The sequence below is a fragment of the Camelina sativa genome, chromosome 6 (genome assembly GCF_030686135.1).
Source record: "Camelina sativa cultivar CO46 ecotype springtype chromosome 6, ASM3068613v1".
NCBI classification, from domain to species: Eukaryota; Viridiplantae; Streptophyta; class Magnoliopsida; order Brassicales; family Brassicaceae; genus Camelina; species Camelina sativa.
This window is the reverse complement of record NC_141885.1, coordinates 18,708,452-18,724,088: the sequence shown is the minus strand read 5'-3', so window position 1 is coordinate 18,724,088 and position 15,637 is coordinate 18,708,452. Positions and strand designations below refer to the sequence as shown.

At 35.6% G+C, this 15,637-nt stretch overlaps 3 protein-coding genes and 1 pseudogene across 11 annotated transcripts; 1 reads left to right on the top strand and 3 right to left on the bottom strand.

The window, feature by feature from the left end:
• Positions 1-1,375: 1,375 nt before the first annotated feature.
• Positions 1,376-2,578, top strand: LOC104699083 (putative F-box protein At3g52320 pseudogene; annotated as a pseudogene).
• Positions 2,579-4,092: 1,514 nt separating this feature from the next.
• Positions 4,093-8,977, bottom strand: LOC104791484 (ABC transporter G family member 27). Of its 5 annotated transcripts, none has more exons than XM_087453344.1 (15): positions 8,768-8,907; positions 8,445-8,604; positions 7,926-7,998; positions 7,453-7,832; positions 7,285-7,358; positions 6,894-7,205; positions 6,704-6,737; positions 6,502-6,573; positions 6,259-6,414; positions 5,967-6,150; positions 5,575-5,883; positions 5,175-5,462; positions 4,799-5,083; positions 4,620-4,727; positions 4,093-4,522 (listed from the first exon to the last, which is right to left on the bottom strand). In XM_087453344.1, exons 10-15 carry the CDS (start codon positions 6,135-6,137, stop codon positions 4,301-4,303), a joined length of 1,383 nt encoding a protein of 460 aa, XP_087309470.1. In that variant the 5' UTR covers positions 6,138-6,150; positions 6,259-6,414; positions 6,502-6,573; positions 6,704-6,737; positions 6,894-7,205; positions 7,285-7,358; positions 7,453-7,832; positions 7,926-7,998; positions 8,445-8,604; positions 8,768-8,907; the 3' UTR covers positions 4,093-4,300. The 5 variants fall into 5 exon arrangements, with proteins under 5 accessions (XP_087309470.1, XP_087309471.1, XP_087309468.1 ...); XM_087453345.1 differs by having other exon boundaries at positions 6,894-6,960; XM_087453342.1 differs by having other exon boundaries at positions 6,502-6,737; positions 8,768-8,977.
• A 208-nt stretch (positions 8,978-9,185) lies between these two features.
• LOC104791483 (ATP synthase subunit d, mitochondrial) lies at positions 9,186-11,226 on the bottom strand. Its single transcript, XM_010517390.2, has 5 exons — positions 10,812-11,226; positions 10,235-10,316; positions 9,909-9,973; positions 9,704-9,790; positions 9,186-9,548 (listed from the first exon to the last, which is right to left on the bottom strand). Exons 1-5 carry the CDS (start codon positions 10,980-10,982, stop codon positions 9,447-9,449), a joined length of 507 nt encoding a protein of 168 aa, XP_010515692.1. The 5' UTR covers positions 10,983-11,226; the 3' UTR covers positions 9,186-9,446.
• A 94-nt stretch (positions 11,227-11,320) lies between these two features.
• On the bottom strand, positions 11,321-14,040 carry LOC104791481 (protein IQ-DOMAIN 3-like). Of its 5 annotated transcripts, none has more exons than XM_010517386.3 (7): positions 13,792-14,037; positions 13,455-13,689; positions 13,278-13,366; positions 12,886-13,188; positions 12,565-12,780; positions 12,277-12,396; positions 11,321-12,184 (listed from the first exon to the last, which is right to left on the bottom strand). In XM_010517386.3, exons 3-7 carry the CDS (start codon positions 13,344-13,346, stop codon positions 11,594-11,596), a joined length of 1,299 nt encoding a protein of 432 aa, XP_010515688.1. In that variant the 5' UTR covers positions 13,347-13,366; positions 13,455-13,689; positions 13,792-14,037; the 3' UTR covers positions 11,321-11,593. The 5 variants fall into 5 exon arrangements, with proteins under 5 accessions (XP_010515688.1, XP_010515691.1, XP_010515689.1 ...); XM_010517389.3 differs by having other exon boundaries at positions 12,886-13,185; XM_010517387.3 differs by lacking the exon at positions 13,455-13,689 and having other exon boundaries at positions 13,792-14,040.
• Between the last annotated feature and the right edge of the window lie 1,597 nt (positions 14,041-15,637).

The window sequence follows — 15,637 nt, the reverse complement described above, 5'->3', positions numbered from 1 at the left end:
AACATGAAATTAATATCAAAAATATTTTTTTCTGTTAATAAATTGTGAAAATATAAAAATTATTATATTACAAAATTGAAATATTATTGATAAACATATTTTTTGCATTTTAAAATAAAAAACGAATTTTAATAATTTTTCTTTTTTTTTTTCATTTGTTCCTCATCATTTTTGGGGAAGAACATTTTTGTTTTATTGTTCCTTATTTTTTGAAGAATATAAAAGAATGTGAAGGAAAAAATATTACTTTCAAATGGTAAAAAATTTGTGTAATAAAACGGAATATCACATTTCTCCTCGTTCTTAACCTAAATTGTGGTTACCTTGAAAAAACAAAAAGAAAAGTAATAAAAAGAACAATGTGGAATAGAATAAACAGTTTTTGAGGAATGAAAAGAAAATCTGCATAGTAGGAACTAGGAACAAAACAGTAAATGGTAACCAAACAATAAAAATGTTTTTAAAATATATTAAATATTAAATAAATTAAATTTCGATGATAATACTAATATTATTTTTAATGTACACATAATAAATTTTAAATTTGATTTTAAAATAAAATTTGTAAATTAAGTTTTAGATATATCATATTAAATATTGATAATTAATATGAACATACAATAAAATTTTAGAGTAATTTAAATATGTTTTACTGTTCATACAGTTTTCAAATAGAGTCTTAAGATTATTTTAAGATAAAATTCCTATCAAAATTTTTTTTATTTCAATACATGGTGAAAATATGAAAGTTTTTATATTAAAAAAATTGAAATTTTATTAATAAACATATTTTTTATTTATTTTACAATAAAAAAACGAATTTTAATATTTGTTCTTTTTTTTGTTCCATTTGATCCTCATCAATTTTGGGGAGGAACATTTTTGTTCTATTGTTCCTTATTTTTTAAAGAATATAAAAGAATATAGGAGAAAAAATATTACTTTTAAATGGTAAAAAAATTGTGGAATAGAGAAAAATGTGATCTTTCTCTTCATTCTTTTTTTTAATTTTGGTCACCAATTGAAGTTATGTTAGAAAAAGAAAAAAAAACAAAAGGACGAGCCAGTTAAACCTTTATAGTGGTGTGGATATTGATAAATAAAACTAGCTAGTTTCTTGGTTAACAATCTTAACACATATTTTTTTTTTATAGTTACAAGCATTAAGGATAAGTTCGTTATAAAATATATTTACGTACGTACTGTAGAAGGATAAAGAGGGTTTTAATTTATTTTCGGTTTTCAGGAGATAAATATAAAACATTAACCAGTAAAATTTGTATATGATTTAGTGAGTTTTATATATCTTGCAAATTACATGCAGTATATATTATCAACATAGGTTTGGAACACACAAATCTGTGAACAAACAACCATGGGAGCGCCTTTATGTCTTGCCGTGAGGAAAAAGAAAAAGATAGCGAAGGAGACCATTGCCTTACCGGAGATCCCTGAGCAAATGTTAATCGAGATTCTGATAAGACTGCCGGCGAAATCTCTCATGAGATACAAGTGCGTCTCAAAGCTTTGGCTTTCCCTTATCATCTCTCCATACTTCACCAACCTATTCCTTAGATCCTCACCACCCCGACGTTTGTTCGCGTATATAGCGGATGACAGACACAGGATCGGCAAGTATGCCTTGCTCACATCATCATCATCATCGAGTCATGATCACTCAGTCGTCTCAGTGATCGATCAAAATCTGTCTATGCGGATAATAGGAGGCTACTTTGTGAACGCTGTTCGTGGCTTGGCGTTTTTCAGAGCTGGGAGAAGAGTGCAAATATGTAACCTTCACACGAGGCAGCATGTGGAGTTGCCTATTATAAGATCTCAAGTAAAAGGTAACAGCGTGTGGAACTATTCTGGACACGATCCTGTTCATGATGTATACAAAGTGCTTAGCCTGGTTTGGGAGTTCACTAACGAACGTAGAGTGAGGTTAGAACATCATGTGTTGGTACTTGGAGCTGGAGCATTATGGAAAAAGACTAAATGCCACATTCCTCATAGTCCTTACAAACGAGGTATTTCCATTAACGGTGTTTTGTATTAGAGTGCTCGGACTGATGAGAACAACAAATATGTGCTTATGAGTTTTGACTTGACTTCTGAAGAGTTCAATTTGATTGAATTTCCCAATGGTCCCGGCTTCGGGAGCTTGTGTCAGATCGATCTCATGAACTACAAAGGAAGAGTAGCTATTTTTAACAGATACAGACTACTTTGGACCCATTCAGCAAGTTCTCTTGTGGTGGATGTTTGGGTTCTTGAAGACTCTGACAAGAGTCAATGGTCCCTCGCCAAGACTATTGTCTTGCCTGTTTCTCAGATGGATTTCACGCTTAAAGGTTATCAGTTGCATACGGATGGCACTAGTCTCACTGGCCAAGTTTGGTTGAGAAACGGAGATCCCATGCCCGTTCGCTTATACGGTTATGATACAGAGAGGAATGAGATAACTCGAAGGATTGAAGTAAAGCTATCATTGCTTGGTAGGTTTAAGAAGACAAACCATTGGTTCTGGTCAACATTTTGGGATGATATTGAGAACATCATGTACTTGGAAACCTAAATACAGTAAAACCTCTATAAATTAATACTCTATAAATTAATAATCACTATAAATTAATAAATTTTGCTGGTCCCAAGTCGGGCCAGTGTAAAAATTAACAATATTCGATAAGATAATAAGATAATAATTTTTTTGAAATCTTAATGTAAAATATGGTCCCAATAATATTATAAATTAATAATCATATAAATATATATATATATATATATATACTGATATAATAGTGTATGTTTCTCCTAAAACTCATTTCTATAGAACATTTGTAATGTTGTATTTTCAAACTATAATAATATCTCTAAAATATTTTATAACATGTCATACAAATAATTAAATTTTAAAGTTTTAATTTTTAGATATGCATCATTTACAATTTGATAATTAGACAGATTATTAAAATATGAGAATTAATATTATTATTATTCATAAATTTGAATTTATGTATGTCATGTGTATAAGTCAATTTGTTTATAGTATTTGTAATTTATTGTCAATAATGCTTTATAAATATTACAAGTTCAATTCCTAAACCATAAAATTTATAACATCCGAAAGTTTAATCTTATTTTGCTATAATTGTTCCAATTCATAATTTTAAAAAAATAAACAATTAAAAATATATCTATAATTAATATCACTATAAATTAATAAAATGTCTTGGTCCCAACATTATTAATTTATAGAGGTTTTACTGTATAGTAAGTCATTTTTTTTTTCATTATAAATTAAGTGGATATACATGGAAAATGTAGTTTTAAAATATTTGAATTTGGTACATGAACTTTTGATTTTGTGCCTAAATATACATAAACGTGTTTAATGACTAAGGATACCTTTGAACCCAAGACCTTTCACATACAGAAGAAAGTTAAATACCACTAATCTACAGAAACTTTTGTTGTAACATCAACAAATATATATATATATATATATATAAATAACAATGGCGGTTCATCTTCTTCAATCTAACCCCACATCTTCTTCCTCGTAGTAACCATGGGAACTATATCCAGAAATCAAACTGTTCCAAGACACAAGATCTCTACCCAACAATCTCATTCTGGCATACATATCCACAACTGCATTACCTACAATACAAATCCGATTCAAAACCCATCTCCAGCATCTATTCATAAACCAATTCTCCAATCTCGCACAGGCTTTGATAACCGAAGGAAACCTGTACTCATCAGGAGAAACCTTGCTTTCCTTGAGAAACTCGCCGGAAAACAGAGAGGGAAGAGGCAGGTTCACGAAAATGTGCGATTAGAGAGAAGAAGATGAACCACCATTGTTATTATTTAGCTTTCCTTTGTATGTTGAAGGTCTTGGGTTTGATGGTAGCCTTAGTCGATTTGCTTCAATTTTTAATTTCCCAACATAATCCAAAACGACGTCGTTTCATTATTTCTGTACACGTGGATTCCACGTCATAGTGAATTAACGGAAAGACAAACAGAGTTACTCATTAAACACGTTTATGTATATTTAAGCACAAAATCAAAAGTTTATGTATATTTAGGCACAAAATCAAAAGTTCATGTATGAAATTCAAATATTTTAAAACTACATGTATGTTTAAGCATAGTCAATAGTCCGATGTATGAATTCAACGTATCGTAATTGTCCAGGTATGAATAAGACGTTTTCCGGATATACATACATAAACAAGCAAACACTACATTCACACAGTAAATGCAATGCCTTTTTTTTTGGTATCTAAACTTAAGTTGAAGAGTGGAGCTTCATCCTTCGAAGAGAGAGGTAGGCTAAGAGACGGTAGCCTATAATCATAGCTACAAGAGCGCTCACTTCCTTAATCCCACTCTCAATTTCTTCCCCGTTTACGTTTTCCATGATATCTTGATATTGTACCTTCACTAGGAGCTTGTATGTGTGGTAGTTGAATGACATGAAACGTATCCAAGCGATGAAAACTGGAACTTTCTGCCAAAGTATATAAGAGTGTCAATTAATGCATTAGAGCTGTCAAATTCCTCATAAGAAAGTTCTTGACTTTAATTTGGAAGCTGAGTATTTTTACCTTCACGAAAAAGCCACCAGCGAGCATGAAAGTCATTACAGTTACTGATGCTAAAGTTGTAGCCTTCTTCAGATCCATTAAGCTCGCCCCTATTGCTAATCCAAGTCCCTAAAACAACATTCTCATCATTAGTTGTTAGCATTTTCTGTTCAACATGTCCTTTGTTTATATGGACATACCTGAGCTGCAACGATGCATAGGAAGACCGTGAGCACACTTAGGAAAAAGGATTCAGCACTTAATCTCAATCCAGCCATAAAATATACAACAACTAGGAAAAGGACAGGTAATATCAAGTCAAGTGGCAGGTCGCTTGTGGTTCTAGCCACAAAATATGCACTTAATCTGTACATATTTGACTCTCGTTCCTTGCTCAGCATTGCTCTCTCTTGAGGAAAAGTGAAGATCGCTGTGAATACAGGAAAGAATCCCCAGAATACGGCAATGAAGAAGAGTAGCCCTACCTGAGATGCAGAGGGAGTTCCATTTTCAAGATAAGAGATGATCAATTACAGCTCATTTCTAGACCATAAACATGTATCTATACGACTATACCTGATCTTGTAGGCCTTTGGGATGATGAATGTCTGATTGCCACCAGAGTAAACCTAAGATGATGGCAGTTGAGAGAACTTGAGTAACTCTCAACCAGCTGAAATAGTCATGTCTCCGTTCTTTGATTCCTCTTAAGGAAAGTAAACAATACTGTTCCCACCAGCTTAATCCCCATTCTCGTTTGGGGCAAGTTATCATCAATTTAACTTCTTCGTCAAGTGGAACTGGTGCCATAAGTTTCTTCTTTTCCACGACTGAAATCTGTGTCTTGTAAGCTTCCTCAAGATACTGTGTTTCCACATCAACATAACATTTCTTATATATAGATTTAAAGGAATCTTTTCTTAACGGCTGTAGCCGAATTATCTTGGTATGTTAAGGTAGCTCATCCTTATCTCACCTCATATACAATTGTAGGAGTTGGCTTGGAAGATCTTATCTTGCTGCAAGACTTTTCCATCTTCATTTTCTCTTTAAGAGCTGAGGGAATGGAAATATCGTTCATGTTTCCATTAGCTAAGTCCAATAAGAATTCTGCAGGGTTCATGGCGAGTAGAGGAGAACATCCTATGGAAGAGAAATAAGACATTGCGTCTGATGCTTTCCCAAAGTAAAGCAAGCTTCCTCTACTGAGTACAACCAGCTTGTCAAATCTGTGAAAGAGCCTGCTTGACGGTTGGTGAATTGTTGTTACAACAGTTTTCCCCGCCTGCATGCCAACAAATAAGAACTAGGATATGATCAAATCCAGACCAAAAAAGGATTTGGAGCTGAAAAGAGTGGATGTCTCACCTTTGCTATACTTTGTAGCATCTGAACAATCTTAAGAGCAGTAGTAGAATCCAAACTAGAGGTGGGTTCATCAAGGAGAAGAAGTGAAGGATTAGTCATGATCTCATTCCCAATACAAACCCTTTTCCTCTCCCCTCCTGAGACACCGCGCACAAATGACCCTCCAATCATTGTGTCTTGGCACCTAAAAGAATAGTCACAATCTTCTAATTAGGATCCATTCTCAAGACTTAGCTTTATCATAAGATGAAGTGCCTAATTTGTTAGATGGTAGTACTAGACAATAATGTACCTTTCCAATCCAAGCTCTTGTATCACACTAACAGCTCTTTGTTCCTTCTCCTGCTTTGTGAGAATTCTAGGAAGACGTAAACGAGCTGTGTAGGTCAGTGTCTCTTTTACAGTTAAGTGAGGGAATAGAGCATCATCTTGAGTCACAAATCCAATCCTGCCATGGTGCTTTCCCGTGTCAACTGTACACGTATATATGAATCTACATATTCATCAAAAGACCAAGCTGGAATCTTCTAACTACCTGGTTTTCAAGTGCTTAGAATATGGCTTATCATTGTAGTTAACCAACCCACCGATGTTTTGCTGATCAAATCTGCCACCAAGCACATTGAGTAGTGTAGTTTTTCCACTTCCAGAAGGTCCCATGAGAGCTAGAAGCTCCCCTGGATATGCTGAACCACTAATCCCATTTAATATGCTCTTTTCTGATGAAGATGTCATACCTTTGGTCGTTACCTTATATGTGATATCTATGAACTGCAAGCACATAAAAATATTTGATTTGGTTATTAAGTTTTGTAAGCAAAAGTTCCCATATGCCTGAATTCTCAAGAAAACCATTATGCCTGAATTCACATAAATATGACTTAAATTATCTCTGATTTATACAAGACATTGCCAATATAACCATACCCTTTTGGTCCAGAGCTTCACATGTTGCCGATAACCAGCAAATGGTAGTTGAGCCTCCTAAGCTTGACTTTTAGGCACCAATGTTAGACCAATAAAGAAGGCAAACAGAGGTTTCCAAATGTCTTAATGCAATGATGAAGATTATTCTAAATTTAGGGATTTCTTCATCATGGGAGATAATTCTTATTTACGAAGCATCATATGAGATACAACAGACCCATTGAAGTTTGAACTGATCAATGGCAGCAAAATTTAATATATTTCTATGGACTTTTTGGTGTTGGTGGTTTAATTAGATATCTCCATCAGTGCCTGCGCTCAAATAGAGATATCATATAGATCAATTTCCCATGTTTTCCCATAATATTGTCTATCCACGGAAATGGGTTACCTTCAGATATATCGGAAAGGTTGGTTCTGCCTGAAACTTGACCACATTATTGGTTGCTGCTTCAATATCTTCCACTGAAACATGAACGATAGACGAGCAAAGAACCCAATAAACTCCAAAGTTGACATCAAGACTTCAATCAGGTGTTGTGTTAAATGGTTTTCTTACAGATATCTTCATTGCTACATCGTTCTGAAGCAATGATCTCTTCGTGTGGCACAGTAAAGCCAGTGAAAGAGAAGGAAATTCCATGGGAAGCACTGGAGGCTCGGCTAAGAGCAGCACCACCAGTGAGACCAGCAAGGTCAAGAGCAGGGTGTGCACTCTTGGCCTTCCTTATGTGAGTGTTCCTTCTGTATTTGCTGCTGCTACTGTGGCTCGACGATGATAATGTCCTTGCCATCACATGCTGCTTGCTCCCATGGCTGCTTCCATCATCGTTGCTGAAATCAAGTGAACTAGACTTAAGAGCTTCTGCGAGTGTCTCAGATTTGGCCTTGACCAAGCCGGATGATGATGATGAGGTTCCCAAATCCATCTTGTTTTCCCTACAGTTGTTACAAAATCATAGGTCAAAAGAATTGTACTTTTTCTGTTGAACCATTAATTGAGCATAAAGTATCATCATTAAAAGGGTTTACCTTGTGTTGAGGTTATGGGAAGCTCCCTGTTGTGTAGTTATGTTTGGAGCTTGGACACACACAGATACATCACCTATTTGTAGAGTTGGGAATGGGAGAGTAAGTAATACGAATATACGGTATATACCACTGGATTGATATGTACATGCTAAAACCCTTTGGGACTTAGACACGTGATAGACATGAGAGCTACGAGCTAATATCTGGCTAATGCATTTTACAGATACACGTTTTACTTTAAAGAAGAAAACTAGTCTTATCTTCTTTGATAACAATTATTAGGAAAAGGCCAAAACCTGACTTTCGGTTCAACAAAGAGGGTAGGAGAAGAAGAGCACGTGGATCTTGATTTCTCTTACACCAATAAAGAAAGATTTGTCTTCCCACTTAACACTAATAAGCATTATGCTCTAAGCACATAGCTAATCAGTATTGGTTTCGTGTAAGTATTATACAAGCAGTAAGATGATGAACTCTAGGTTATCAAAATGCAAATAGATAGGAGCTTCAGTTTCTTACCATGGTTTTCACCCTGGCCTAGATTCCAGCAATTTTCTTGGACAAGTGTTATATTTATGTTGGTTGCTCAATTCCTCTCATCAATCTAGACATCATAACCTTCAAAGCAAGTAAAGTTGTATTTGGTAACCTTTGCTCCTATCAACTGGCTCATTCCCATCTGCAGATTTGGAAATCAATTCCGATAGACAATCACAAAGCATCAGACCAGACATGATTAATTCCGACAGAGACTAAACGTGAAAACAAATTACATATAGCAGCAATTGATTATAATAGTCCTCGACGGGCGGTGCGACTACAGAATCGAAGATCTCACTCACCTTCGACAGTGCCAGGCTCCATCAAATAAGCTCTCGAGTTGAGCCATAAGCATACACGCGCTACAATGTGTATCGAAGATCGTGTTTTTGAAATAGATTCAAATTCATTGCAGAAATTAGCAATTTTATGTCTTGTTGAAAGAAAGGTTTCAGTTTTTGAGGAACGTAAATCTGATATCTGTGTTTCTGAAATCCGGTTCGAAGTAAACCGAAGACAGAACAACAAACCTACAGACTTATCAACCAAAAATTTGAATATCATAGTTGGTCCAGAATTGGTTAACTGATACCCAAAAAAAGTCAATGAGTTAAACCAAAGTTGACTCTTATTGGGTATCACTATCTTGTTGTTGTTAGAATGTTAGCTAAGAAGAAGGAAATGCAACAACAAATCTCACACGACACAGAGCCTTAACAATGATAAAATTGAGGAGATCTTTTCACTCTTATTATTTACTGTAGAACAAAACGAAACAATTTTATGAAATTGATAAACTAAAAACCAAATCGGTTTATCATCACTGAATCTCCAATGAAAGATCTCAACACTGCTTAAGTGAATGGTGGTGTACTTATTATTATTGTTATCATTGGCTCACAAAATCACAGTAAGAGAAGAACAGAGACAAGAGAAAAAGAGAGTGTTGTTTTTTCCAGGCCGGAGATTAGAGAAACATGATCAGTATCCCCAGTTGTCATTACGGATTTCGTCATCAAACTTCTTTTTGAGTTCTGGGTGCTTCTCAAAGTACTCGTCTGCTGTCATGGTGCTCAGCTTTTTCTGATTACACGCCAACACACACAAGATAAGATGATCATTATATCAGAATCAACACATAGATAAGAAAGATCATTATATCATAATCTTGAGTTCAAACAAAATACACAGTAAATCAAACTTCATATAAGAGGATTTGTTTTTATTGGGGTACTTACGCTAATCTCTTGGACGTCAGCAATTTCTTTCTCCAATCGTTCAGACTCCTTCAGCGATTTCTGTTCTGCTTCTTTCAGTTCCACCAACTAAACATAGCACGAAACAAAGCACAAAACAACCACTGTGTTAACTGAAAGAACTCATAAAAGGGAAACTTATAAGAAAACAAACATAAGAAGTCAAGTTCCTCAGGTATTTGCTCACCAAAGCATCAAACTTTGGCTTGTATTCAGGAGTGACAGTGTCAACGAACTTTGGAATCTCAACGCCTGCAGCAAACAAATAACATCAATAAAAGATACAGCTTAGTTTCTCATATTCTCCTTTGGTAAATGTCCACAATTCAGTTGCAAGCCACACTACAGAGCAGATATCTCTCAACACTTTCTAGTAAGGTTTGAGAATCGAATAAAGGCAAGCAAAGACTTGTGTTTGCTAAACAAACTAGATAAAAGAAAATACATCTTTTGCAAATGTTAACAAGGCAAGGGTCTATTCAACATTAAGAAATGCAAATATATAGAACTTACTGTCATAAGCTTCCTTGTACATGTCCACAATGCCAGACCCAATACCCTTTCTGTAGAAATCCCAATCTATGGGTTCAGGTTCCTGGATAAAAAATCAACCAAAACGAAAAACTCACTCCAAAAACCAAGACATTAAACAAGAGTTAGGGATATGTTGAACTAATCAGAGTACATGGGCAGAACTAGGATATCTATCAATAGAACAATGATCAACAACAGTGTATTCCTCAACACAATCCCAACATTTCAAATGCAAATGAGCGATAAAACAAAGATCAATCACAATGTTCTCTGATGAATACATCTTTAAGGAAATAGATCTTAACCAAAATATTCAACTATGGGGACAAACACCAACAACAACATCAACAAGATATAAAAACGAGTGCCACCACAACAACAATCTGAAAACGTAAAAAAAAAAAAATCGTGAAATGGATCACCTGATCCACAGATTCCAGAATATGTACTAATGGCAAATCGAAATGATAAAAGATCTAAAAATTCCCAAACCCAGCAGTGACAAAACCAGATCAAAGAGAAGATCAGAAGAAGGTAAATCGAGAGAGAGAGAGACCTGGCTAAACTTGGTCTGGAGCTGCGTGTTAACCTCATCGAAAGCACGACGAAGGTTAGAGAACTCTCTGCGAGCCTCATCGGTGACAATAACCTTAGCCATGCCATCCCAATCGATCGTCCTTGAAGCTTTGAAAGCCACATCCGCGATTTTCTTACCGGCTCCGCTCATTTTTTTCTCGGCTCTTCTGCTCTCAATTTAACCCTCAGAATACACACACTGACGAATGCGAAGATGAAGAAAAGGAGGAAGAAGATGTAAAAAACGTCGTCTGATCCGACCAATGAAGGAAAGCCCTAGAATCCTTAAAAGGCATACATGCCCTTTTATTTCTCTTTCTTTCCACATTAACCCCTTTATTATTTAATTTTTCTGGAAAAAACCCCCCATTAAGTTTCAGTACTGTGATTCTTCTACGTTTTAGATTTACTTTAGCATTAGCAACAAATCTTAATGGTTTACACAAACACATTCTTATAGCCGTAATAATGAAATAAAGAACCAATGAATTATGTGCAAATCAATCATTAATTTTGCTTTTATACTTGTCTCCTCAAAGTTACAGACATAATCAGATGTTATTAACCAATTGAAAAAAAAAAAATAACAAATAATTAAGTTTTGTAGTAGTCAAAAAAATTACCCAAAAAAACAAATAAAAGCCAATAGTTATTATAAAACAAAGACATAACAGAATCTTCTCTGAATTCACCTCTCTGCATCAGACTTTTGCCTAAATCAACCAACGTCAGATATAAACTATGTTATCCATGATCCTCTGCTTAAGCAAGATTAGTATCTTTCTTAGTAACATTGCTTTCCAGCTTCGGAGGACCTGAAAACCGCCTTACAGTCTTTGGAGATCCCGGGAAGGAAAGCCGCTTTTTCGCTGTCTTCTCTGAGCTTAAAGGACTAAGGTTTGAGAACCGAGCTCTTGCTTTGGCCGCTTGTGTAGGCGCCATGTAGCCTGGAACTGACTGAGAGAAACTACTGGTGAAGCTTTCATCGTCTCTAGTTGATGGAACTGATCCACAAGTGCTATGCCTACGGTTGCAAGGTTGTTCTGATTGGATGCTCAACATGCTCGTCGAGTCTTCGCTAGGGGCTCGCCTCACTCTCGGGCTTGATCCTCTTCGACTGTTTGGTGTCTTTCCTCTTGGTGAAACGTTTTTACCACGTGGAACAATCTCAGACATGGCACGGCTAGCTACACTCTTCACAGAAGAGTTTTTGTCTGCATTGTCTGGTGTGACTGCCTGGTTTTCGTTTGGTCGAGCAGCCATCCAACGTTCTAGCCAACTCCAACCCCAATGTGGATTGTTAGGGTCCATGAATGTCTGAGAACCCAATTTACTTGAGTTTTTCCATGTATTCTGCATAATTAACAGTTTTCACCATTTTGAGATTTGTAAGTCCTTCTGGTGTAAAAACAGATTAGAGTAAGGCAGGAAACTATGTTTGGTACCTGATGAGTATATGCATATGCAAGAGCTTTTTCTCTTCTCATTGTTGCTACTTGCTTGTTCAACATGTTTGCTTCAACTTTATCCCGCGACAGTGTACTATCATCCCAATTTTCTCCAAGCTATTTCACAAAATGTAATTACAAATCACTAAGTTTGTAAGCAAGAAACAAACTCTTCACAGGCTACTTTGAAACCAAGATCACAATGTGACTCTCGCAAGCCTCTCGAGATCAAGAAAAAGTCAAGTTTGTAACAAAATCTATAACATGTTGCAAGGATTTGGTTACCTTATTAAAGTCTTTATTGTGCTTTTGTTGGAGCTGCCGCGTTAAAGCCTGCTTATTCTCTGACAACCGAAGCCTCCGGTCACGTATCTGATATTGTAGTCTAGCTAGTGTTTGCATGCTTTGCAATGTTGATGTGGCTTGACGTTTCACACATTTCCCCTGAACTAAAGATTTTAGCCTCACAAGGCCTCTCAGCGCACGCAATGCTCTTCTTGCCTGAGAAAAAAAGTAACCAACACAACAAGTATGAACATTTTTCAACAAAAGTATGGCCTTTACAGTTACTAAACTTGGAAAAAAGTGAGGAAAACAAAATAATACCATATATCCTCTAAATGATGTCTGAATCTTGATAGCTGCGATCTCTTCTTTTGATTTCCCAGGGAAACGTGACAATGCAGAGAGACGAACAACTTCAGCAGCAGCTTGAGCAGCTGCAACGGCTGCCTCTGCAGCTGCAGCAGTAGCAATAGCGACAGAGTAAGCATGCCTGCTCTGTTGCTCCTCAATCTCCTTTAGTTTCGCGTCTTGGACAGCACGAGAAGAATCTGCTTCACCAGAATTAGTAACAACATCCAACTTCTTGGATTTACCAAACCATCTCTTGGCCTTATGTGGCTTCTTCTAATAGAGTTAAAAACAATACCATTTTCCGTGTCAATAATACAATTACATCAAATTCTGGTGAAGATAGTGTTTAAGTAGCAAAATACCTGTTCTTTCTTTTGTTTTGGTTCAGGACTTAAGGCTTTCTTCACAGCTGAAAACCAACTCTTACCCATTTCTTTTTTCCAAATGTATCCTGCAAATGCAAAACCACAGAGGTAAATTCCATGACCTATCTTGATATAAATTGCTCAATTAAACCTAAAGATTCATCAAGACTTAACCTGAATCTAGAACATTAAGGGACACATTGATACAGCTTAATTCAGAATTACAAAAACTTGAGCTTTAAATGGAGTGTATAAGACTCTCAATATTATAAATCAAGCTAGGATCTTCTTGAACAGAGAAAGCGAGAGATAGCAACCAAAGTTTTTTTTTTTGAAGGACAAAAAACTCGGAGAAAAAACCAAACTTTGAAGACGTTCTTCTCTGTACAGTAGATCAAAAACTCAGAATCTGAGAGGTAAAGATGAATTCAGTTTCAAGAAAGGCAATGAAAGACACAGAAACACACATATAGACACTTGTGTAAACTGCGTAGTATGCACGCGTACTTACACTTGGGAAGTGACAATTATTGAAACCCGGAAGAGAAATCCAAAAAATAATACTAAAAAAGAAGAAAAAAAAAATCCAAAAGAATGAAAAGTGAGAGAGTTTTTGTAAGGATTCAGACAAAGAAAGATAAAAAGGATATGGAAGTGAAGGGATCTGTCTGGTACAATACAAAATCTGGTAGAGAAAAAGAAGGAAGGCAACAGATCTTGAAGAAGAAGGGGTCCAAGGGAATGAAACAGTGCCCGTGACAAAAGGTTATATATATAAAAAGTATAAAATATACCTTTTCTTCTTAGTTGGACATATTACCAACTTGTACTTATTTAATTTCTTGTACCAAATGTTTAATAAGTTTTGTTTTAATGGGGGTTGCTTTCAACTTCAAGTGTCCTTTGTGTAACGAACTGTTATTTGTTTTTTGTGCTTTGGTCGGTTTATTTTTGTTTTATAAAGTCAATTTTATAGTGAACTGGTAGGTTTAAATTTCAGTCTAAACACACAAAACAGTATAAGAGTTTTTCTTCTTCTTCTTCTTCTTCTTCTTCTTCTTCTTCTTTGGTCTATAATTATATGACTCAAGATTGAGAAATGACGACGGCATGGCAATTGAAGAAGAAGAAGAAGTGGATGGACTGCACGTTTATTAACGTGTCGGTGGTTGTTGGACTATAAAACTACTTTATCTATCCCTTTATCCGACGAGTTCACATAAATAATCTCAAGTACATCAACTAAAATTTAAAATTTGCATATGAGCAATGTGTACTTTAGAATAAAGTATTATTATATAATATTATTAATTAGGTAACTTCAGAATTAAAAACGAGACTTGAATGATAAAGTGATTTAAAACAACTTTTCTTTCCTGTTGGAAGTAAAAGAAACCATATCAGTTCACCTTATGGAGTTTAATATCTCTTTCCTTCTTCTTTTTCGAGATGCCTTTGATTGCTTCTTCACCGTGGTGGTGGTCAGACTGTCCAATCGAACAACTCCGGCTTGCTTATTCAAGTTCAAGTTTACAAACTCACTCATTAATTGCATTAAGAAGTTTGAGATATTAAGACCTTCCTTTGATAGCTTTTTCACCGCAGGGGAATAACGAGTTCCGGATCCCCGTTCCTGATTCAGGTAGTAGTAACCAGTTCTAAATGCCTGATTACAAACCAACAACCATCAAGTTAGTAAGTATAAAGAGGTTGTTCAATCACAAATGTACTTCATGATGACACAAGCAGCGAGCGAGAGGGGATAATAAAGGATACTTACTCGCATTACATGTTCTTTTCCTCTTATATTAATGTCAAAACTTTCATAACTTTTGTAAGATAAATCACAGGATGTGCAAATAAAACAGTTAGGTCTTCTTGTCTCCAGTCCATTACCACCTAAAGGAACTATTGCAAAGAAAAAAAAAACAAACAAAACTAGTTCATAAACAAAACTACAATTAGCTCAGAAAACAGGGTTTCAACAAAGAGGACAAAACATACCTTCCAGTGAGGTTCTCCAGGGCCACCCTACATAACCGTTAAGAACTTTAGCCAGAGTATGTGTATATCCCAGAAGGATGTTGTATCCTTTCTCTCGAAGAGAGTGAAGAGCGGGAGACATGCATTCCAAAAAAGAGGAATTGGTTATAAGCATTATATTAGCCGGAGGTGGATTAGTATTTACCCAAGTTAACACATCTTCAACAATGCTTGCGCAACCTGTTTCAGTCAATACAATTAGGAAAGCAACTCAAATACTGCCAATTGAGAATCCAAACCCCTAGCTTATGAATAAATAAATATATATAACAGATTAAAACTAAAGAAGATTAATGAAGTACCAAATGGGACAT